Genomic DNA, 24,399 nt, shown 5'->3' with positions numbered 1-24,399 from the left:
GTCAGATTCTACCAGCAATGAATTTTTAAAGATACCTTATGTAAAACTGTACTCTGGGGGGGTCGGGGGAAGCACATAACACATTTAAATGAAACATAGGTTTTTGCTTCCAACTGTTTAGCAGAAGTCTCAATAACAAGGAAATATTTAAATTTATGATCAACTCCATAACATATTTAGTATTTCACCTGGATTCAGAGTAGAAAGCAATACTAATAAATACTTTAGTCCATTTATTAAAAAAAAAAAAAGAAAAATTCTTGTTTTGTTGGAATACTGCATACAATTTACAAAGTAATCAGTAGGCAAACACATGCTAAACTAAATTTCAAAACTAGAACCCTATATAGAAACAGGAGTACAAAATTCCTTTCTCGATCACCACCTCGTTTTAAATCCTTCATTATTATGGGACGTGATCTTAATAGGGCTCATATGCAATCTAGTAAATAGATCAAATATATAGAAAAAATCTGGAATACCTTTAAAATAAAATAAAATTTTAAAAGTATTATTCAATAATTGGCTTTGACAAACTAGTTAATTACTCTGAGGGGAAGAGGGTTATTAATAACTTGCCTTATAACCAAATTAAATTCCAGGTATTTTAAGAGTTAGATATAACCCATAAAACAAGAAAAAATACTTATCAGGCCAGTATATAGAAGCCTTTTTGAGCATTAAAAATAAATGGAAAAAGATTAAAAGATCAGAAGATTTTATACAGATTTGATAGCTTAAAATATTTTAAACTTTTGTAAGTTGAAAAAAACTATTATATACAAAGAACAGGTGAAAGACAAATCAGAATAAAGATTCAATATAATTAATATGTAAAGAATTCAAATGAATTACAGTAATCATTGGCACCAGCAAGTTGAAAATAATCTAGAAAATTCCAAGGGGTCAACATCTGTAGTTCAATTAAGATACTATGGAGAATTAAGTATATGAAGAAAATCTGATACAGAAATTAATGTGCTTCTTTACAAGTACAGTTCAAAGAATAAAAAACAGAACAATATTTGATTTCTGGATTTCCAGTATTCTTTCAATAAGCATGTACTATTTTCATAGTAAGAAAAACAGAACACTGATCATTGTTGTTTTTAACTGTGATAATAACTGGCCCTGGTCACACTGGCTACTTAACACAAAATAGGTAATCATCAACTTTCACACATGTGATTTTTCCAACATAATACTCCTAACTTCATTTTATACAACAGCTAATAAATGGCAGTAAAACTTCTAGACAAAATTTCAGTCTTGGATATGCTGCCACAGTGAGCAGTATTTTCACCATAAGAATCTTTGCCACAAGCAGTATCGCAGCACAGCTAATTGCCCATGAGGCAATTTTGCTGGAAAAGATAAAACAATGAAAATAAAATTTAAAATGAACATTAAAAAGGACACAATGACACATGAAAGACTAGTAATAAAATATTTTTAAGATTCTACTGTGCAAAATGAAAATACAAAAAATATCTGAATACATTTAAAACGTGTATAGATTCATGATTATAGTTGTATTATGGTATATCTGCGAAAAGGTGACACTTCCTTTGTCAAAGTCAATCATTAAGGATTCAGAATCTCATGTTGGACCTAAGTTCCCTACAACATAAAAAAACTAACTCGGTCTTCCCTGGTGGCGCAGTGGTTGAGAATCTGCCTGCCAATGCAGGGGACACGGGTTCGAGCCCTGGTCTGGGAAGATTCCACATGCCATGGAGCAACTGGGCCCGTGAGCCACAACTACTGAGCCTGCGCGTCTAGAGCCTGCGCTCTGCAACAAGAGAGGCCGCGAAAGAGAGAGGCCTGCGCACCGCGATGAAGAGTGGCCCCCGCTTGCCGCAACTAGAGAAAGCCCTCGCACAGAAACAAAGACCCAACACAGCCAAAAATAAATATAAAAATAAATTAAAAAAAAAAAAAAAACTAACTCTAAGTCTCCACAGATATCCCTGGAAATAAAATGAACAATCGAGGGATGCTCCTATTTATTATCAATATATGTAACCTATATAACTGGTAGTAAATCTCTAGACTACATTTAAATGTTCCATCACATGACCAGTCTTTATGTTTTATCAAATCATCTAAGCCAGATTCTGTACTAAATACAAAAATTCTGTCTCCATAATGTTCTCCACTATCAAAGAGCAAAAATTTTCACCATTTTCAAGAAACTTACACTCATCAGGAATCACGTAACCATTTCTTTACGGGGGATAGGAAGAGCTTGATTCTTCTTTTGCCTCCAACTTCTAATATTGCATGATAAATCTGATAAAGACAGCATTAGAGCGCAAGCTGTTGTATCTAAATTAGCCAAAGAATTGACAATGCTCTGAATGACTGTTGTGAGTTACTAGCTGCTTCTTTATATTTGCTATAGCTTGGTAAGCTTTTGGTTTGAGGTGTGGCAGGGATGACTGCGTTCCCTGAAGGATCTGCAAAGTGATGTTCTCATTTTCTAGTATTGTATGCAATCTGGCTTTTCACTCTCTTATGTCATACCTCTAGTAAGTTTTCTTATCATTTTATTTTCTATCAAGTCAATATATGTAGTTGTTTTATTCACTATTTTAAGACCACCACGCTACTCGTCGCTATTTAGACCATTATGAGGCCTAAGATTTATATAAAATAAAAATATAAGGAGGTTACGAGGTTGGGCTAGACATACTACTATATATAAAATAGATAATCAACAAGGACCTACTATATAGCACAAGGAACTCTACTCAATACTCTGTAATAACCTATATGGGAAAAGAATCTGAAAAAGAATAGATATACATATAACTAAATCACATTGCTGTACACCTGAAACATAACACTGTAAATCAAGTATACTCCAATATAAAATAAAAATTAAAAAAAAAAAAAAAATGAAAGCACTGCATCAGTGGAGAAGTGAAACCAAACTGTCAACCAGTCGAAACCAAACTGTCAAACCAAAATGTCAACCAGTTATTTTATCTTTTACAGCATTGAAACCAAATTGTCAATCATTTATTTCACCCTTTACAGCAAAACTGCCTTATGGCCAATGAGTTGTATGGCCAAACAGTAAAACTGCTTGCAGCAAAGACTTATGGCGAAAATACCTAGAACCGTTGCCACTACTGTACAGCAGTGTTTGTTCGTATAAATATTATAATGTTTTTCTGAGTTTTGTCCTTATTTTATAAAAATTAGTGAAAAAAAAGCATTCATTCTAATGCTAAATAGCATGAGTCTCATAAACCCGTCACACTTATCACAAAGATGGAGCTCAATAGGAGTACCCAAAGTGGTGAATGCTAAGCTATAGTGAGGTACTCACTGAGCCCATAAATATAAAAAAATTTTAGAAAACATACCATATTTTTAGCCAGTAAGTTCAGCATTTAGATGTGCCTTCATATATATTTTCAAGAATGCATTATGTATAAAATTGTAGTCTTCCTCTAGTAAGCTTGAGGTGAATAATTTAATGGTACAATGAAAAACTTAATCTTGAGGAACTGGTGTCTAACAAAGGAACAATTGTGTTTTGAGTTTAAATATGGAATTTATATTTCCTCAAGACATTATCATCTTTTCATAATTATCCTGTATATGATATTTATTCGCAAGCGCACAGGGAAAAATATTCATAGGACAAGAAGTTAGGTTAAACACAAATTCCACAGAATCAAAATAAACCATATACTTCTAAAAGTACTGTTTTTGTTGGCATTTACATGGTCAAATGTCTACTTTTAAGTCGCAGCAGAAAGTACAAAATCCTAAAAGCGTCACCTTTTTTGAACATAAGAGATTTTGCTGAACTTTGAGGGTTATATTTATAAAGATGAACATAGACTGAACAACACTACCAATGCATTTTTGTCACCTTGCATAGGCACAGCCTTCAATAATTGGCTTTCAATCGATATTTGTTATATATATGAACTAACAATGCACAGAATATGTGTTTGTGGGTAAAATACGAGCGAAAGAGAGGGAGTGTATGTATAGAGGGAATGCAGTTAAGAGAAGGCTCCAAGTAGACTGGTTCCAGTTAACTGATGTTTTAAATCCAATTTCAAAAGACATTTCCAATAGAGCTTTGTGCCACACTGAACTTGAAAAGATAGTTTTACCAATTCTGCGGCATTTGGGTGGTCATTATTATAAAACTATGTTCTACAGAAACTACATATATGTTTATATCAGGGATTACTAATTAACCAAAATATACCTGTGCCCCTTCCCTAATAATAGAATGCCCAAGTTTTAAAATGGTTGTCCAGCTACACTAAATTTCTAGCCTCTTTTTCAGCTTGGTGCGGCCATGTGATCAAGTTCTGGATATGAGTCAATGTTAAGGTATGTCGCTCCCCACTTCCAAGAATGAACATGTGCTCTTCTGGCCCTTTTTCTTCTTCTTGCTGGCTGGCTGGAAGAGAGACTGAAGCCACATATTGAGGATGCAGAGATACCCTGACAGCTCTGGGTGCTGTCCTTCTGGTCTGTGTTATGTGAAAAAGAAACGATTTTGCCTAACACCACTATATCCTAGGTTCTCTTTGTCATAGCATCATAGTCTATTCCTTATCATTACATTTTTCAGATAAGTTTTAAGCTTCAGTTAGTAAAAGTAGAAAATCAATAAACATTCATAAAAATGATGAATCCACTCAAATCTGTATATTTACTTGATATATACTGTAAGGCCTGCAGAATTTTCAACAAAACAATTCTTAAATATAAACAATAAATTAAGAAGAGTTATAAGCTATACAGGAACAAGAGGAGAAAAAACAAAAATAAAAGAAGTTATAAAAACTCCTGTGGTCTACTTAATTATATCAAAATTTACAATATCTTATTTCAGATAATGGGAATTCATAGACAAATATATAACACCCTTGTTCTGTGTTCCTTTGCGTCGTGGTCAGTCAGGTGTAGCCACAAGAGGGGACACAGAAGAAGCTCAGGAAAACAAAGTTTATTATACTCCAGTTCCTAGAAGGGGGGTCACAGAAGAAGCATCATGTTTTGGTCAGGTGGTAGAAGACAAGAGCAAGGGAAGAGCTTAGGCCAAGGCCTTTATTGGTGTTTCTGCAGGAAAGGCAAGGCAGGGCAGGGTAAACAGCTTAGGACTGGGTAATTTGAATAATTCTGTTAGCCTTTGGTGGGCAGGCTCTAGTTGTCTTGTACTTGGCCATGGGATGAGTTAAGGAAGAGGAAAATTGCCTCCTGGAGTGTATGGGCCAGAGAGGAGGTATGGCTCCAGATTGGTTAGTTTGCAGATCAAGGCATGCTCCCAGTTGAGTCCTTTGCTATCTTTAAGAACTGGCTAGCCTGTAGAGGAGCAGTCTCTCCACAGCTAAAAAGGTTTTGAGGTTTTTTTGTTTTTATTATTAAAGCAATGTTATGTTGGCTGAACTGTAAAGCAGAAAGGTATTCCATATATTCTGGAATACATCTGCAGTAAGAGGTCTCACCTGAGGTTTTTCTTATTTTTTTTTAATTGAAATATGGTTGACCAGAAAGGTTTTTTTAAGATGTTAAAGCATCATGGGAAAATAAAAAATATATACAGTATAACCCCACATTTTAGCTAGCTTTGTTTTGTCTCATTCAGTGCCTGTTAAAAACATTTCTAGGGGTTTTGGTTGACTGTCTAAGCTAGAAATACATCTAACATGCAGCAGGATGCAAGCCTTACCACAATACAAAGATAAAATAAAACCAAAAATATATCAATTCATCATTTAACAATTAAAAATACAGATAAAAATGATAGTAAATACATTTACTTAAATTTAATTTTAGATTACTTCAAAAGTTCAACAATTTTTTTTTAATCTCAAGGCCAATTTTTATGTCCAACTTTCTTTTTTTTTTCCTGTACTTTCAACAGAGGGTAATAGTGTCTCTCCTTGGGGCATTTAGAAATGGCAGTGGAGGTTGGGGGAAGGGCATTTGGGGTTGTATGTGGAGATGCAACTCCTATTTAGTGCCCAAGAAGTCTGAAGTTCTAAACACCATGCAGTGCATTGGACAGTCCTCTACAAAAAAAAAAAACAACAAAAAACTGTCCAGCCCAAGGTGCTAATAGCATCTTTGTTGAAAATCACTTACCTGTAACATATATACCTTATATTCTTTCTTACCCAATACTAAGAACAAAAATTTCAGTGCCAGAAATCAAATGTCTATTAACATGGTTTTAAAGAAAGCACCTTAAGAAGTCAAACCAGCTTTTAACATTAGCATGCTTATCTAGGTACAGAAAGAATGATACTTATCACAACTCTTTCTGTACAGAGAAATCACTTGGGACCTTTAGAAAAAGGAATAAAATGTCCCTTTATTTAATAGTCTATCAAGAAAGAAAAATATGATTAAATTAGTTCTGCAAGTGTATATGTTACATGTATCATAAGTACACATAAAACACAGTTACATGTATAGATAATACATTTAAATAAATAGATGTACACAAATATATAATAAAAACCCATAGATAGATTAGGTACAGAGAGATAGATAGATGATGGATGGATGGATGGATGGATGGACTAGTAAGTCATCTTATGCCTATTCCTGCTCATTCACAGACTGCAAAAGAAAGGGTTATTTTGCTGTTTTTTCAGTACATAGCATATATAGTTTCAGTATACATGGGTACATATAGTTTCTCATATTGCCCTAGTTAAAATGCTCCACTAGATTGTTTTGTGTGTATACACACACATACACACACACATATATACATACATGCACACACACAGATGTATATATACATAGTTATTTTGAAATAAATTACATGAAACCAATTTTGAATAAAAAAAGGCCGAAGTACTACGGTACTATAGTCAATATACACAAAGAGAGATAGAGTGACAGGTGAAGTACAAATATTTATATAAGACAAAATATATAGCTATAAAACTAATTTATATAAATAAATTTAAATATACATATAACATGCTATAATTTTAATTAAAAACAAATATCTTGATATCTTTTAATGGAGCAGAACAATCATTGTTTTCCTAAAACAGGCAAGTATAGTGCTGGTCCTTTTACACTATTATCTAAATTTAATCTTCACAATAATTTAGGAAGTGGAAATAATCCCATTTTAAAGTTGAGAAATCTGAAGCCCCACATAGTTAAATGACTTATGTATTCCATAATGGCAGAGACAAATTTTATATTTTTCTAGTGTATCATCAGTGCCTAATCATGCCTCATACATAATACTGTAGACATGCGATAAATTTTGAATGGATAGATGGATGTATAATAGTTCAAGGTTGGATAAGTAAACAACCCGGTTTTTTTTCTAATGCCAAAATCAGAAACAATTTAAGAATTTCAAAATATCTAATTCAATATCCTTCAAAAAATAAAATGTAAAACATTCACCCTTACAAATATTTGCGTCCCTTCTAAAATGCAGAAGAGTCTGTCAGACACATCATTTAACAGCAATGTACAAAATATGTCATTGCCTTTTATTGCCTTGCTTCAGTCAAAGATTTAATGTACATTAGCTACATAAAACAGTAATAAAATGAAGGAATAACTACAAATTAGAGTGCTTTACAAGATGAAAAAGGAGAAGTCGAGTAGATGAACATACAATTGCGTATATTTCTAACACCAGGGTTGAATCTAATGAAAATTGTGAAGCCAAGTTTTTTCTTTTTATTTCCGAAGTTTACACTCTTGCATTGACCAAAGAGCCCTCAGGGTACCTCAATACTGACTCCCATAAAACTGTGCTACCCTCCTTCTTGTTTCTCTTCAGTGAAGATAGCCACATCTTTATTGCACTAGGAGTTAAAAATGTAGATTTGGATCACGAGTCCATCTTAAATTGCTGTGTGACATTTGGCAAGAAACCTTCCCTCACTGAGTTTCAAATGCCTTAAATGTAGAGTTAGGAGGTTTAAATTAGACCAGTGTTTCCCAAACTTACCTGATTATAAGAATAAACTGAGTCAGTACTTTGTGTCCCTTATTAAGAATATAGATTCCTAAACTACCCTGGATATACTTGGGGGAAGGGGAGAATAGATTACAACACTGTAAATTTCACTGATTTTTGATGCAGTTTCAGCATATTACCTTGACTTTAAGCCATACATATCCTCCTAAAGTAACCAGTTACTAAATGTTTTCAAATCAGAAAAGGTAGCCTAAATATCATTCCTAAAAAATACATTGCAAAGGCTTTCCTGGTATCTATTTCAGCCTGCTGGGGCTTTTAAATTTACTTTCTTTTTTCTCATATTCTGGATGGTTTATCTCAAGTAAACAGACATTGTTATACTAGGGAATTACTGACAAATGAAAATAGAAGTATATTAGAAATTCCTAATATCTATATTCTTTAAAATTACCACAATTAAACAACTAAACAATTAAGTAACTAAATCATTTCATTAAAAAGTATCTTTCATTTTTAAAAATGCTCCCAACTTTATGGAATAAACAAAATAGTCTTACCTAATCGTAATTCTCCAAAATTCCCACATCCAATTTTTTTTCCGACTCTAAAGTTAGGTCCAACCATTAAAACTCCAGAGGATGAAGAACCAGTTCCTCGAGTGTTGTGTCCTGACCGACCACTGGGTCGTGCCATTCTATCATCTGATTTGTCCTTGTCTTTCTTTTTATTATCCATATCAAGTTTGCGGTACTCCACTTTGAATTCTTTAATCAAGACGAGCACACTGAAATAGGGTATCGTGAGAATAGGTACATCACTAAGTAACTGTACCAGGTGGGTAATGTTAACATTCAAATTGCAGTAGGTAGTCAATTAACTGGTGCGTGTTCATCCCATTCGTAAAATTTTTCTCAGTTTTCTTTTCAGCAAAACATGTCTTCAAAATTATCTTTTCAATGATGTGAGCTAATATTGATAGTGACCTAGAATAGTAAGAAAAGAAAATCAGTCAACTTAGAGAATTAAAAAACATATGTTTGGGAAATTAATAACATAACCAAAGTTTAGGCAATGGACTATTACTATTTGTTGATGCCCACTGAAATCAAACCTCAGTAGACTCTTAATCATTACCCTTTATTCCTATACTTTAATACCAAAGGGATCACAAAAACGTTTTAAAACCAAACAAAGAAATCAGGGATTTGGTTACTTCTTAAAAATAAATAAAAGTAACAAAAATGTATTGAGAGGGACTTCCCTGGTGGTCCAGTGGTAAAGAATCCACCCTCCAACGCAGGGGACGCGGGTTCAATCCCTGGTTGGGGAACTAAGATCCTGCATGCCACGGGGCAACTAAGCCCGCATGCCACAACTACTCAGCTCACACGCCTCAACAAGAGAGCCCGCATGCCGCAAACTACAGAGCCCATGCGCTCTCGAGCCGGTGCACCACAACTAGAGAGAGAAAACCCACACGCCGCAACTAGAGAGAAGCCTGCGCACCACAACGAAGAGCCCGTGTCACAACGAAAGATCTCGCATGCCACAACTAAGACCCAACATGGCCAAAAAAAAAGAAAAAAGAAAAATAAATAAAACCACTGTTTAAAAAATATGTATTGAGTGTTTCATAAGCCAATATACATTCACTAACCAAGTCCTTCCAACTTAAAATCATTTCAATTAAAAAAAAAATACTCAAAGAATTCCAGTAAGTCAATATAAGATTTTCAATTTAAATTAAAGCAAAAAAAGAGAATACACTTCGCAAATTAGTAAAAGATCTTAATAAAAATATCTTCCACATATTCATACACTTAATAATTTTCAAAGGCTTTTCAAATATACATTCTAATTTGGTCTTCATTTATTCAAATATTTATTACCCATTAAGTATATATTATCCATAACTATATATGGGAATGGAGCAATCATAACAAGGGTTGAAATAAATAGTATTTTCTGATCAGCTTTTAGCAACCCACCAAATATGCAATTATTCCTAACACCTAATCTATTTATAAAGTTTCTTATTATATTTGCTATACTCAGTATTGCAGATGAAACTATAAGCATGTTTGGTATAAGTAAAATCGAATCATTTTTACATATACTGTTTGCTCTCTTTCCAGCTATAATAGAGTAACTAATACTGAACTTCCCCTCTTGCTATAAATAATTATGAAACTGGACAAAACATATGAAGCACCTGTTTTCAGGGACTGGATAATAGGCAGTATAAGAGAAAATAGAAACACAGAAGGTGATTTCCACCATCACCCAAGATCTCCAGCTAGGGACAATTTTCTGACTACAGCACAGGGAAATGGAGGCTCAGGCAGTGCACAGTGATCATAGATCAGAGTTTGGGACTGTTGAAGCTAGTGGAATTTGCAGGAACTCACAGTACTGAAGGTGAGGCAGTTGTACAGTTTTAGGGATAGGAGGTGACAGGGCAGAAGCTAGGCTAGCAGACAAAGGCTACTATGGGGTTAAATAAAGAGAGATACTAAAGGCTGTGCAGTGCTAGAATATCTTAAAGTTCCTATCTAGTCATGGTGGAGGAACCTCATTAATATCCCAGAATTCAGCTGAAATACCAGAAAGACCAAGTCTTTAGAATAAGGACCATACCCTAGAGTAAGGACTACTATACACTGGCCCAACTAAAGCCTAAAACCAAGCCTAGATAGGATTAAGAATACCTCCAATTACACTAACTACATTCCAGAATGAAATTTGACATGCTTAAAAAAACAGAGGAAAAAAACCCCCAAAATCAGACTTCCAACAATGTTGAATTCATAATGTCCAGACATGAAAATGAGCAGTAAATGTGACGTGCAGCCACGAAACAAAGCCATCAAAGGAAATAGACTCCAAGATTACCCTGATATTGAAATTAGAAGACAGGACTTCAAAATTACTAACCAGCTGTTAAAGTCCTATTACATTAAAGAAAGAGACTGGAGCAGAAAAAAATATTTGAAGAAATAGTGGTTGAAAATTTCCCAAATTTACTGAAAAACATTAACCTACAAAATGAGGAAACTCAGCAATCCCATAAAGGATAGGTACAAAGAAAATTAAACCTAGGTACATCAAAGTGCAAAAACCCCAAAATAAAGGGAAAATCTTGAAAGCAGACAGAGAAAAACTACACGACATACAAGTGAACTTCTAACTTCTTATCAGAAACAATGGAGACCCAAAAGAAAATGGGAGAATACGTTCAAAGCAATGAAAGGAGGAAAAGAACTCTCAACCCAGAACATGACATCCAATAAAAATTAGTCTTTAAAACTGAAAGTGAAAGAAAGCCATTTTCAGACGAAGGAAGCTAAGAATTAGTCACCAGCACACTTGCACAACAAGAAATACTTTTTAAATAGTGCATTAGGCTTAATTAAATCACATGATACCAGATAGAAATCTGAAACTTTAAGAAGAAATGAGGAACACTAGAAATGCATGTGTATTCATTTCCTTAAAAGATAAATTACTCTTTAAAGCACAAATAATTTCTTAGTGTCACTTATAACATATGTGGAAATAAAATATATGTATAACAACAGAAATGGCAGGGGCAGGTAGTAAATGGAATTATGTTATTTTAAGAATTTTTTTTAAACTTTTTTCTTTTTTTAAAAATTTATTTATTTATTTTTTTTTATTTTTGACTGTGTTGGGTCTTCGTTTCTGTGCGAGGGCTTTCTCTAGTCGTGGCAAGCGGGGGCCACTCTTCATCGCGATGCGCGGGCCTCTCACTATCGCGGCCTCTCTTGTTGCAGAGCGCAGGCTCCAGACGCGCAGGCTCAGTAATTGTGGCTCACGGGCCCAGTTGCTCCGCGGCATGTGGGATCTTCCCAGACCAGGGCTCGAACCCGTGTCCCCTGCATTGGCAGGCAGACTCTCAACCACTGCGCCACCAGGGAAGCCCTAAGATTCTTATATTTGTTAAGAATGAAGTGGTTCAGTATTAATTTTAAGTAGCCCATGACAAGTTAAAAATGCATATTGTGATACCTAGACCAAATACTAAAAATTAATTACAACAGAAATATCTAAAAAGTTAACACAAGAAATCAAGTGGAATGACAAACATTTGATTAAAACAAAAGAAGAGAAATAAGAGATATGAGACAAAAAGGAAAACAGCAAGAGAATAGACTTAAAAACACACATATAGGGCTTCCCTGGTGGCGCAGTGGTTAAGAATCTGCCTGCCAATGCAGGGGACACAGGTTCGTGCCCTGGTCTGGGAAGATCCCACATGCCACGGAGCAACTAAGCCCGTGAGCCACAACAACTGAGCCTGCGCGTCTGGAGCCTGTGCTCCGCAACGGGAGAGGCCACAACAGTGAGAGGCCCGCGCACTGCGACGAGCAGTGGCCCCCGCTCGCCGCAACTGGAGAAAGCCCTCGCATAGAAACCAATACCCAACACAGCCAAAAATAAATTAATTAATTAATTTTAAAAAACAAACAAACAAAAACACACACACATATAATGAAAATGGATCATATTTTCCTAATAAAAGGCGAAAGGCTATATATTAAAAAATCAAGATCCAACTATATGCTGTCTCTAAGAAACAACTTTAAATACAAAGACACAGATAGACTGAAAGTGAAAGAATAGAAAAAGAGGGCTTTCTTGGTGGCACAGCGGTTAGGAATCCTCCTGCCAATGCAGAGGACATGGGTTCGAGGCCTGGTCTGGGAAGATCCCACATGCCGTGGAGCAACTAAGCCCCTGCGCCACAACTACTGAGCCTGTGCTCTGGAGCCTGCAAGCCACAACTACTGAGCCCGTGCACCACAACAAATGAAGCCCACATACCTAGAGCCCGTGCTCTGCAACGAGAAGCCACCACAATGAGAAGTCCACGCAATGCAACAAAGAATAGCCCCCGCTCACCACAACTAGAGAAAACCCGCGCACAGCAATGAAGACCCAAGGCAGCCAAAAATAAAATAAATAAAATAAATTTATTTTTTAAAAAAAGAAAGAATAGAAAAAGAGATACTATGCAAACAGCAAGTATAATAAGCTTGAGAGGCTATATTATCATACAAAGTAAACACCAAAACAAGGGAGTATCTCCAAAGATACAGAGGTCCACTTCATAATAACAAAAATATCAATCAACAGAAAGACATAAAAATCATTAAAATGACATAAAAATGAGCAAAATGAAGCAAAGACTTTAAAAAACAATGATTTGTTTGAAATGATTGTTTGAAAAAGACAATCATAGTTGAAATGTTAACACTGTTGTTTCAATAACTGATAAAGTAGAAAACAAAAATATCAGTATGTATACTGACACAGGAGATCTAAATAATACCATCGATTACTCTGAACTAACTGACATTTATAAAATACAATATCCAAAACTGAAGAATAATATTCCCTTTCAATGTTCATCAAGAAAGATCATATGCTGTCATTATTTAAGTCTCAAATAACTCAAACATTAGAGTATACTCTCTGATCAAAACAGAATTAGATGAGGAAACAATAATTATATGATATCTAGAAAATCGCCAAATATTTGAAATTTAAACACACTTTTAAGTAACTCATGAGTTGAAAAATAAGTCAGATGGGAAACTAGAAAAAATTTTTCACAGAATAATAAGGAAATATAACACATTAAATTTTGTAGGTTGCAACTAAAGCAATGCTCAGAACAAAATTAGAAGCTTTAAATGCCTACATTAGAAAAGAAGTTTTTAATCAATGATCTAGATTTTCTCCTTACAATGTCAGAAAAATTAGACATAACTTGAGGAAGTACTTTAATAGCGCTATTGTTAATATTCCATAGGCTTACATGAAAACATAGTCTTAACAAGTGAAAACATTGGAATTCTCGGCAGATAAATAGGAGAATATCAAAGAAACAAAACAAAACAAACAAATAACAGAAACGTTAGAATAAAAAGGATCATATCTGAAATGAAAAACATCACTGGATACACTCAAAAGTAGACTGGATAAAGCAGAAGGTATCAACAGACCTGAAAGGAGATCTAAAGAAATTATCCAGGGAGCAAAATCAATACAACAGAGAAAATAAAGCCGAAGTTTACTCTTTGAACACAGTCAATAAAATTGGTACTGCCTAGTAAAAATGATCAAGAATAAAAAGAGAAAATATACAGATAACCAATAACAAGAATGAAAGGAGGGATATTACTAAAGATCTTATAAATACTATAAGAATAAAGAACTATTATGAGCAACTTTATGACAACAAATTTGATAACTTAGCTGAAATGAAAAAATTCTTTGAAAAATCCAACATAGGGATACAAGATGAAACAGAAAATATCAATAGTTCTGAATCTAAATTGAATTTCTTTAAAAAAAAATCTTCCCATAAAGACAGTATCACTGGTGAATCTATCAAATATTTAAGGAAAAAAATAAGACTATTCTTACAAAAACTCTTTCAGAAAAAACAAGAATAAGGAATACCTGTCAATTTACTTTGTGAGATCAGCAGAACTCTGATAAAAAGCCTGGCTAACACTTGAAGCAAAGAAAATTAGACCAGTGTTTCTCATAAAAATAGACACAAAAAGTTCTTCACAAAATATAAGCAAATATATAAAAAGTTTAATAAATAATAATCAAACAGGGTTTAATACTAGAAATGTAAGACTTAATATTTGAAATAAATTTACCAAATTAGTAGGAAAAGAAAATATCTCGACAAGAAAATACATTTGACAAAATTCAACCCGTTAATGATTAAAACCTCTCAGTAATCCAGAAAGAGAATCAAACTTCAACCTAATAAAAGGGTTTTTCCTACAAAAAAAACTACAGCCAATATCACACTTAAATGGTGAAACACTGAACTCTTCACCAAGACTAGGAGAAAACACAAGAATGTTTGCTCTCAGATCTTCTATTCAACATTGTACAGAAGAACTAGCCTGTACAATAAGGCAAGAAAAGATGCAAAAGGCATGAAAACTGGAGAGGAAAAGGCAAAACTATTGTTATTCAAAGACATCATGATTGTGTGTGCAGAAAACCTTATAGGGTGACATCATCAAGAAAGCAACACAGGTCATTCCAAACTTCAGTCCCCCTCACAAGAAGACCAACTAGCAACTATCCACCGACAACACTAAAATAAAAAATCCCAGAACCCGGGGGTAAGGCTAAAGCACCCTCCTGGACCAGAGAGACAGAGAAGGGTAAGAGGAGTGGCTACACTCTGACCACACTGTCCCTCCCCCAAGCCTGGCACAGCACCACACCTACAGGGCCCCCCAAGCCTATGGTTTCTCCAGCAGGAAAACAGGAGTCCAAGACAGACATCCAGCTCCCCAGGTATGGCTGGATGCTTCCTGGGAGGCCCACTCAGATCTCGCCTCATCAGGATTACTGAGGGAATCTGTGGGAATCATTAAAGAAAAAAAAAAAGAAAAATCTCAACAGAACAATAGCAAGTAAGGATATTGAATCAGTAGTCAAAAACCTCCCAACAAAGAAAACTCCAGGCAAGAATGAGGAGTAAACAGAATTCGCAATTCCTGATGGAAATATAAAATAGTACAACTTTGGGGGAAAGTTTGACAGTTTATTGTAATTAAAATATATACCTATCCTATGACCTAACAATACCACTCTTAGGTATTTACTCAAGAGAACTGAAAACATATGTTTAGAGAAAGACTTGTACACCAGTATTTATAGCAGCTTATTCGTAACAGCCAAAAACTGGAAACAATCATAATGTCTATTAACAGGAGAATAGATATGTAAACTGATATATTCATTCAATGGAATACTACTCAGTAAATAAAAAGGAAAGAACTGCTGATACATGTAACAACATGGATGAATCTCTCAGATATGAGATTGAGGTAAGTCAGGCACAAATGAGTACATATTATATGACTCTTGTTATATGAAGTTACAGAATCAGCAAAAATAAGCTGTGGTGAACAGAAATCAGATCAGGTGTTGCCTAGGGTGGTGGGAAGTTTGGAAAGTGGCATAAGGGAACTTTATGGTGGGAAAGGAATGTTCTATATCTTGATTGGGAGGGGATTACACAGGTGTATACATTTGTCTAAACTCTTCAAACTATACTAAAAATCTATGTGTTATATTATATGTAGATGATGCTTCAAAACATGATTTTTAGAAATAACCCACACCAAAAATAAATCAAAGCTATATCTCTAAGTTCATGTTTTTTCCCTATTATAACTTTATCATAAAACTCACCTGAAAACACTACAGTTTTCTAAAGTTAATGAACATACACATATTTTATTTTAGACTGTTTTCTTTAAAATGGCCCTTCTACACTTTTTCTATTTAGAAGTAATTTCCCATTTGCAATGTTTCATGTTATTTTCAATATATAGCTTTTTGTTTACCAAATATCCAAAATACATTCTACATGTTATAAGAATTCAAATAATACAAAGTAAAAACACCCTTGAGATGCCCATACCCCTTGTCCCTCATTCCGCTTGCTCTACTCAGAGGTAAACATTATTTTCCATTTGTTTTGTATGGTCCAGACCTTTTTTGTAATATATTTATGTATAGCAGTATTTGTAAGTCTGCTTGTTTGTTTTACAGAAGAGGTCAGCGTAAAGCCTCTGAAGAACCAAAACTTCCTCAAAAAAGAAACAGCATTTGAAAGCATATCATACATTGAAAAACTCTTGCCTTTTCCCTTTCATACCCCACCACTCCATGTGAACCCGGGAGGAGCAAGGGCCAGCATAATGAATGGCTGAGGAGGCAGGAAGAAAAGTCAAGAGACAATGCCAAATTCCTTCCCCAAGAGAAATCCCAGAACCAGTGGCCAAGCCTGAAACTAGGAGGTGGGAAAACAGAAGCAGGAAGAAGTGATCAATTAGCTTAAAATTGAACTTCAAATACAGCACAAGTGGGGCATGCCTTCAAGATGGTGGAGGAGTAAGACGTGGAGATCACCTTCCTCCACACAAATGCATCAGAAATACATCTACAGGTGGAACAACTCCTACAGAACACCTACTGAACGCTGGCAGAAGACCTCAGACCTCCCAAAAAGCAAGAAACTCCCCATGTACCTGGGTAGGGCAAAAGAAAAAAGAAAAAACAGAGACAAAAGAATAGGGATGGGACCTGCACCTCTGGGAGGGAGCTGGGAAGGAGGAAAGGTGTCCACACACTAGGAGCCACTTCGCGGGCGGAGACTGCGGGTGGCGGAGGCGGGGAGCTTCAGAGCCACGGAGGAGAGCACAGCAACAGGGGTGCAGAGGGCAAAGCGGAGAGATTCCTGTACAGAGGATAGGTGCCGACCAGCACTCACCAGCCCAGGAGGCTTGTCTGCTCACCCGCCAGGGCGGGCGCGGGCTGGGAGCTGAGGCTCGGGCTTCGGAGTTCAGACCCCAGGGAGAGGACTGGGCTTGGCTGCGTGAACACAGCCTGAAGGGGCTAGTGCACCACAGCTAGCCGGGAGGGAATCCGGGAAAAACTCCGGAACTGCCTAAGAGTTAAGAGACCATTGTTCCGGGGTCTGCGAGGAGCGGGGATTAAGAGCATCGCCTAAACGAGCTCCAGAGACAGACGCAAGTGACGGCTATCAGCACGGATACCAGAGATGGGCATGAAACACTAAGGCTGCTGCTGCAGCCACCAAGAAGCCTGTGTGCAAGCACAGGTCACCATCCACACCTCCCCTCCCGGAAGCCTGTGCAGCCCGCCACTGCCAGGGTCCCGTGATCCAGGGACAATTTCCCCTGGAGAACACACTGCGCCTCAGGCTCTTAATAATTTTTTCTATTTTAATAACTTTATTTTCTTCCTTCCTTCCGTCCTTCTTTCCTTCTTTCCTTCCTTCCCTTTTCTCCCTTTTCTTCTGAGCCGTGTGGATAACAGGCTCTTGGTGCTCGGGCCAGGTGTCAGGCCTGAGCCTCTGAGGTGGGAGAGCCAAGTTCAGGACATTGGTCCACCAGAGACCTCCCGACCCCAAGTAATATCAAATGGCAAAAGCTCTTCCAGAGATCTCCATCTCAACGCTAAGACCCAGCTTCACTCAACGACCAGCAAGCTACAGTGCTGGACACTCTATGCCAGACAACTAGCAAGACGGGAACACAAACCCACCCATTAGTAGAGAGGCTACCTAAAATCATAATAAGTTCACTGACACCCCAATACAAACCACCGGACGTGGTCCTGCCCACCAGAACGACAAGCTCCAGCCTCATCCACCAGAACACAGGCACCAGTCCCCTCCAACAGGAAGCCTACACAACCCAGTGAACCAACCTTACCCACTGGGAGCAGACACCAAAAACAACGGGAACTACGAACCTGCAGCCTGCGAAACGGACACCCCAAACACAGTAAGTTAAACAAAATGAGAAGACAGAGAAACACAGAGCAGATGGAGGAGCAAGGTAAAAACCCACCAGACCAAACAAATGAAGAGGAAATAGGTAGTCTACATGAAAAAGTGGCAGAGTAATGATAGGAAAGATGATCCAAAATCTTGGAAATAGAATGAAGAAAATACAAGAAACATTTAACAAGGACCTAGAAGAACTGAAGAGCAAACAATGATGAACAACACAATAAATGAAATTAAAAATTCTCTAGAAGGAATGAATAGCAGAATAACTGAGGCAGGAGAACAGATAAGTGACCTGGAAGATAAAATAGTGGAAATAACTACCACAGAGCAGAATAAAGAAAAAAGAATGGAAAGAATTGAGGACAATCTCAGAGACCTCTGGTACATTAAACGCACCAACATTTGAATTATAGGGGTCCCAGAAGAAGAAGAGAAAAAGAAAGGGACTGAGAAAAATATTTGAAGAGATTATAGTTGAAAACTTCCTCAATATGGGTAAGGAAATAGTCAATCAAGTGCAGGAAGCGCAGAGACTCCCATACAGGATAAATCCAAGGAGAAACACGCCAAGACACACATTAATGAAACTATCAAAAATTAAATACAAAGAAAAAATATTAAAAGCAGCAAGGGAAAAGCAACAATTAACATACAAGGGAAACCCTATAAGGTTAACAGCTGATATTTCAGCAGAAACTATGCAATACAGCAGCACGTGGCAGGACATATTTAAAGTAATGAAAGGGAAAAACCTACAACCAAGATTACTCTACCCAGCAAGGATCTCATTCAGATTCGACAGAGAAATTAAAACCTTTACAGACAAGCAAAAGCTAAGAGAATTCAGCACCACCAAACCAGCTCTACAACAAATGCTAAAGGAACTTCTCTAGGCGAGAAACACAAGAGAAGGAAAAGACTTACAATAACAAACCCAAAACAATTAAGAAAATGGTAACAGGAACATACATATCAATAACTACCTTAAATGTAAGTGGATTAGATGCTCTAACCAAAAGACAAAGACTGGCTGAATGGATACCAAAACAAGACCCATACATATGCTGTCTACAAGAGACCCACTTCAGACCCAGGGACACATACAGACTGAAAGTGAAGGGATGGAAAAAGATATTCCATGCAAATGGAAATCAAAAGAGAGATGGAGTAGCAATTCTCATATCAGACAAAACGAGGAGACAACCCTCAGAATGGGAGAAAATATTTGCTAAAGAAGCAAGTGACAAAGGATTAATCTCCAAAATATACAAGCAGCTCATGCAGCTCAATATCAAAAAAACAACCCAATCCAAAAATGGGCAGAAGACCTAAATAGACATTTCTCCAAAGAAGATATATAGATTGCCAACAAACACATGAAAGGATGCTCAACATCACTAATCATTAGAGAAATGCAAATCAAGACTACAATGAGGTATCACCTCACACCGGTCAGAATGGCCATTATCAAAAAATCTACAAACAGTTAATGCTGGAGAGGGTGTGGAGAAAAGGGAACCCTCTTGCACTGTTGGTGGGAATGTTAATTGATACAGGCACTATGGAGAACAGTATGGAGGTTCCTTAAAAAACTAAAAATAGAACTACCATATGACCCAGCAATCCCACTACTGGGCATATACCCTGAGAAAACCATAATTCAAAAAGAGTCATGTACCACAATGTTCACTGTGGACATGGAAGCAACCTAATTGTCCATCAACAGATGAATGGATAAAAAAGATGTGGCACATATATACAATGGACTATTACTCAGCCCTAAAAAGAAAAGAAATTGAGTTATTTGTAGTGAGGTGGATGGACCTAGAGTCTGTCATACAGAGTGAAGTAAGTCAGACAGAGAAAAACAAATACCGTACGCTAACACATATATATGGAATCTTTAAAAAAAAAACAAAAGGTTCTGAAGAAACTTGGGGCAGGACAGGAATAAAGGTGCAGACGTAGAGAATGGACTTGAGGACACGGGGAGGGGGAAGGGTAAGCTGGGATGAAGTGAGAGAGTGACATTGACATATATACACTACCAAATGTAAACTAGATAGCTAGTGGGAAGCAGCCGCATAGCACAGGGAGATCAGCTTGGTGCTTTGTGACCACCTAGAGGGGTGGGATAGGGAGGGTGGGAGGGAGATGCAAGAGGGAGGAGATATGGGAATGTATGTATATGTATAGCTGATTCACTTTGTTATACAGCAGAAACTAACACACCATTGTAAAGCAATTATACTCCAATAAAGATGTTAAAAAAAATTTTTTTTAATGCCAAAAAAAAAAAAAATGGCCCAAGTATTTTTAACACCCCAAAATAAGTCTTGCCAAAACTGAACTTATTCCTATAAATATGTGGCAAGAATCAATGGAAACTGACCAGGATATCATTTATGAGTGGGGAAAAAAGAATAATCAAAGTATAGAAGTAGTGGTTAGTGAGAAATGAGTGAGGCTGTTTTGTATTTTACTCCATCCTTTTTACCACATTCAAGAAACTGTTCAAAAACTTGTCATACTAGATTTTTTTAGTTTTTAAAATATATTTAACAAATTGGATTTTTGATTAAAATATTTTTTATTAAGGATCTCAAAGAGTGCTAGTACTTTCCCTGTTGTTGCACCTATCAAACAATATTAGTATCGACAAGTTTGTCTATAGCCATGGTCAGCAAACTCCAGCCTGCAGGCTAAATTCAGCCTATTGTCTATTATGTACAGTCTGCAAACTAAGAATCATCTTTATAGTTTTACATATTTGGGGAAAAAATTAAAATAATATTTTGTGACTCATGAAAATTATATGAAATTCAAATTTTGGTGTTCATAAATAAACTTTCATAAGAATGAATCCATGCTAACTCATTTATGCATTGTTACAGCTGCTTCATACTACCAGAGAAAAGTAGTTTTGAGACCATATGTGGCACTCTTATCATTTCACAGTGCTGCCCAGAGCATCACAAACTGCAGTGATTTTCATGCTTTTAAGGCACAGTGAAGTCTGGATTATGTATTTCAAATTATAATAGATGGCAAAGCACTGTGTTTATTATGTAATGAAACTACACTAAAGAATATAATATACTTGGACATGACCAAAAGTATTAGTTTTCTATTGCTGTGTAACAAATAACCCAAAACTTAGCAGCTTATAGCAGTACATTTATTAGTTCACAGTTTCCGTGGATCAGAAGTCTGGGCATGGCTCAGCTGAGTCATTTGCTCAGGGTTTCACAGGCTTCATTCAAAGTATCAGCTAGACTACATTCTTATCTGGAGGTGAAGGTGGGAAAGAATCTTCTTCCAAGCTCCTTCAGATTGCGGGCAGAATTCATATCCTTGCAGTGTATAACTGAGGGTGTCAGCTTTTTGCTGGCTCTCACAGGCCACCCTCAAGTCCTACATGGTATCTACAGTTCCTAGAAGCTGCCTACAGTTCCTTGCCACATGGACTTCTCCAACATGGCCACTTACTTCTTCATGCCCCTAAGAAAAATCTCTAGCTCCAATCTTTTAAGAGTAAGTCTTAAATAAGGCAACATAACCTTCTCTCACAGCTAAATCCCAATCTTTGTACCCTGCTCCAATACACCAGTTCTCCCAGGTCTTGGAATCCCTGCCATCTGCTTCCAAACCTCTTTGATGCTGCCTGCCTGTCTATGTACTAGAAAGAGCACTGGATTAGAAAAAAGAAGTCTTAAGAGTCCCAACTACTTGTGAAGCCTTAGGCAAGGCTTAATCTGTCTAAGCTTATTTTAATAATTATAAAATACGAGGATTAGACTAGGAGATTCTGAGGATATTTCTGTATTATACACAATATTATAACTGCCTGTTGCATTTGATGACAAGGACTCTTGTTATATGTAACTTGGTGATCTCTGAACCTAGCACACTGCCAGGCACCTAGGACAGTCAATAGATATTATACATTAAGAAATGAGTTTTTTCTATCTCTAAACATTTCTAGGTTTTGGTTGTGTGATTCCCACCTAGAGCTCTCTCAGTTACATATCACCACACCCCCTAACATCAGTCTCTTCATTCACCTGAAGCACATCACTGAACCTCACCAACCAGTGTAATACTCCCAAGTACTCCCAAGAATTTCTTGTATGTGACAGCATTCCCTTGCCTGAATTACTCTTCTAATACGGTCTATGTTTGTGCCTTCGGTACTGATTCATCCCAACACCAAAGAAAAATCAGCTCTGAAAACTGCAGATATTCTTTCAGCTACAGCTAATACCAGTACATCAGAAGTCACAAATCCAAATGCCCAGAGACGAGGAAGGTAACATAAAGAGAGTGAATCAAACTGAGTATGAGACAATAAGGAGTACTAGGGGTATGGCAAACTGGAAAGCAAATACCCCAATTAAAAAAGGCACCTACTACTCAGCTGTAAACAATTGCTGCCATTCAGGAACATCAGATGTTCAAATTTTTGAAGAAAATCCAGAAACCTGGATTTTACATAAAATCTCTCTAGTTGCTATTTGCTGAGCACTTACTGTGCTAAGTATTTTAAATAGATTAACTCATCAGTTCTCACAGTTATAAGATACTATTTCAATCCCTATTTTTACCAATAAGGAAACTAAAATTTAGAGAAGTTACACAACTTGACCAGCATCATAAAGTCAGTAAATGGTATAGTGAGAATATGACTACAAAGAGTCAGACTCCTGAGTTCATATTCTTACCCACTTTACCTCTGCTGATGTTTTTGCTAATTCTCTGACCTCCCGAAGTCTGAACTGTGCCTTTCTCTCTGGATCAGCACCGTCGCTCTGTCCCTTCTTGCCAGCCTATACTGTCTCTCCCTACAATACCTCAACGTCGCCAGATCCTAATTTGAGCCAACATAGGAGATGGGAGGGGGTACTCACCAGTCAATAAGCCCCATGCATGTGCACAGGGCTCTGAGACATTTATGAACAAAAAGACAATATATATACACAACAGCAAAAGAAACGTTAACCCACAAAACTGCAATGTGTTTCCTTACTATGATACACCCTCCTGTGGTGATATTAGATTTTTTTGAGTTAACAACTGCAACTTTGTATTTCCCTATCAATAAGAAGGCTTAAAGGGAGACAAGAAATATTAAAAAACTTTTGGAAGATGGGAAGAAAAGAAGCATATATATATATTTTTTTTTAATAAATAAATTAATTTATTTATTTTTCTGGTCGCACTGGGTCTTCGTTGCTGCACACAGGCTTTCTCTAGTTGCGGTGAGCAGGGGCTACTCTTTGCTGCGGTGCACGGGCTTCTCATTGCAGTGGCTTCTCTTGTTGCTGAGCATGGGCTCTAGGTGCTTGGGCTTCAGTAGTTGTGGCACGCAGGCTCAGTAGTTGTGGCTCGCGGGCTCTAGAGCACGGGCTCGGTAGTTGTGGGGCACGGGCTTAGTTGCTCCGCAGCATGTGGGATCTTCCCGGACCAGGGCTCAAACCTGTGTCCCCTGCATTAGCAGGCGGATTCTTAACCACTGGACCACCAGGGAAGCCCAGAAGCATATACTGACAGATGAAGCAATGAAGGAAGCTAATGCCCAAACTAAGTACTGGAGAAGACCACAGCAGAGTAAGGAGCTGATCTGCCAGACAGACTTCCAAAAGGCTTCCTAAAGGAAGTTAGGTGAAAAGGTAATAAGCAGGAGTAAAAAAGGGAAGGGAGGCAGGGACAAAATGGGGGGAGGTGGATAATTGCTACTAACTATTGTTACTGTCTCCTATGTAAAAGAACAACACAAAACAAAAAGAAAAATAAATCTCTAAAGAAATCAAAGGAAGTTCCAAAGAAGTGGGGAGGGGGGAGTATTTGCTGGCATCACAGAATAAAACCTGTCCCCGTCTGGCATTTTAATGTATCTGTGGGAAGGAAGGTGATCTCCTCGTCTTACTCTTCCGCCATCTTCTTCTCCAACCCCATCTGGCATTTTAATGTATCTGTGGGAAGGAAGGTGATCTCCTCGTCTTACTCTTCCGCCATCTTCTTCTCCAACCCCATCTGGCATTTTAATGTATCTGTGGGAAGG

At 36.9% G+C, this 24,399-nt stretch overlaps 1 protein-coding gene across 8 annotated transcripts in view; it reads right to left on the bottom strand.

Annotated features, from left to right (window-relative positions):
• The window catches only part of CSNK1G3 (casein kinase 1 gamma 3), a 128,240-nt gene that overhangs the window by 80,829 nt on the left and 23,012 nt on the right, over positions 1–24,399 (bottom strand). For all 8 annotated transcript variants that reach the window (XM_057540793.1, XM_057540792.1, XM_057540797.1 and 5 more), the window contains exon 2: positions 8,506–8,931. In XM_057540793.1, the coding sequence (XP_057396776.1) occupies positions 8,506–8,683 (178 nt within the window). In that variant the 5' untranslated portion in view covers positions 8,684–8,931. The remainder of the gene's footprint in view (positions 1–8,505; positions 8,932–24,399) is intronic.

Source organism: Balaenoptera acutorostrata, chromosome 2 (assembly GCF_949987535.1).
Source record: "Balaenoptera acutorostrata chromosome 2, mBalAcu1.1, whole genome shotgun sequence".
NCBI classification, from domain to species: Eukaryota; Metazoa; Chordata; class Mammalia; order Artiodactyla; family Balaenopteridae; genus Balaenoptera; species Balaenoptera acutorostrata.
Note: the sequence above shows the minus strand (reverse complement) of the source record. Positions and strands in the feature narration are given on the sequence as shown.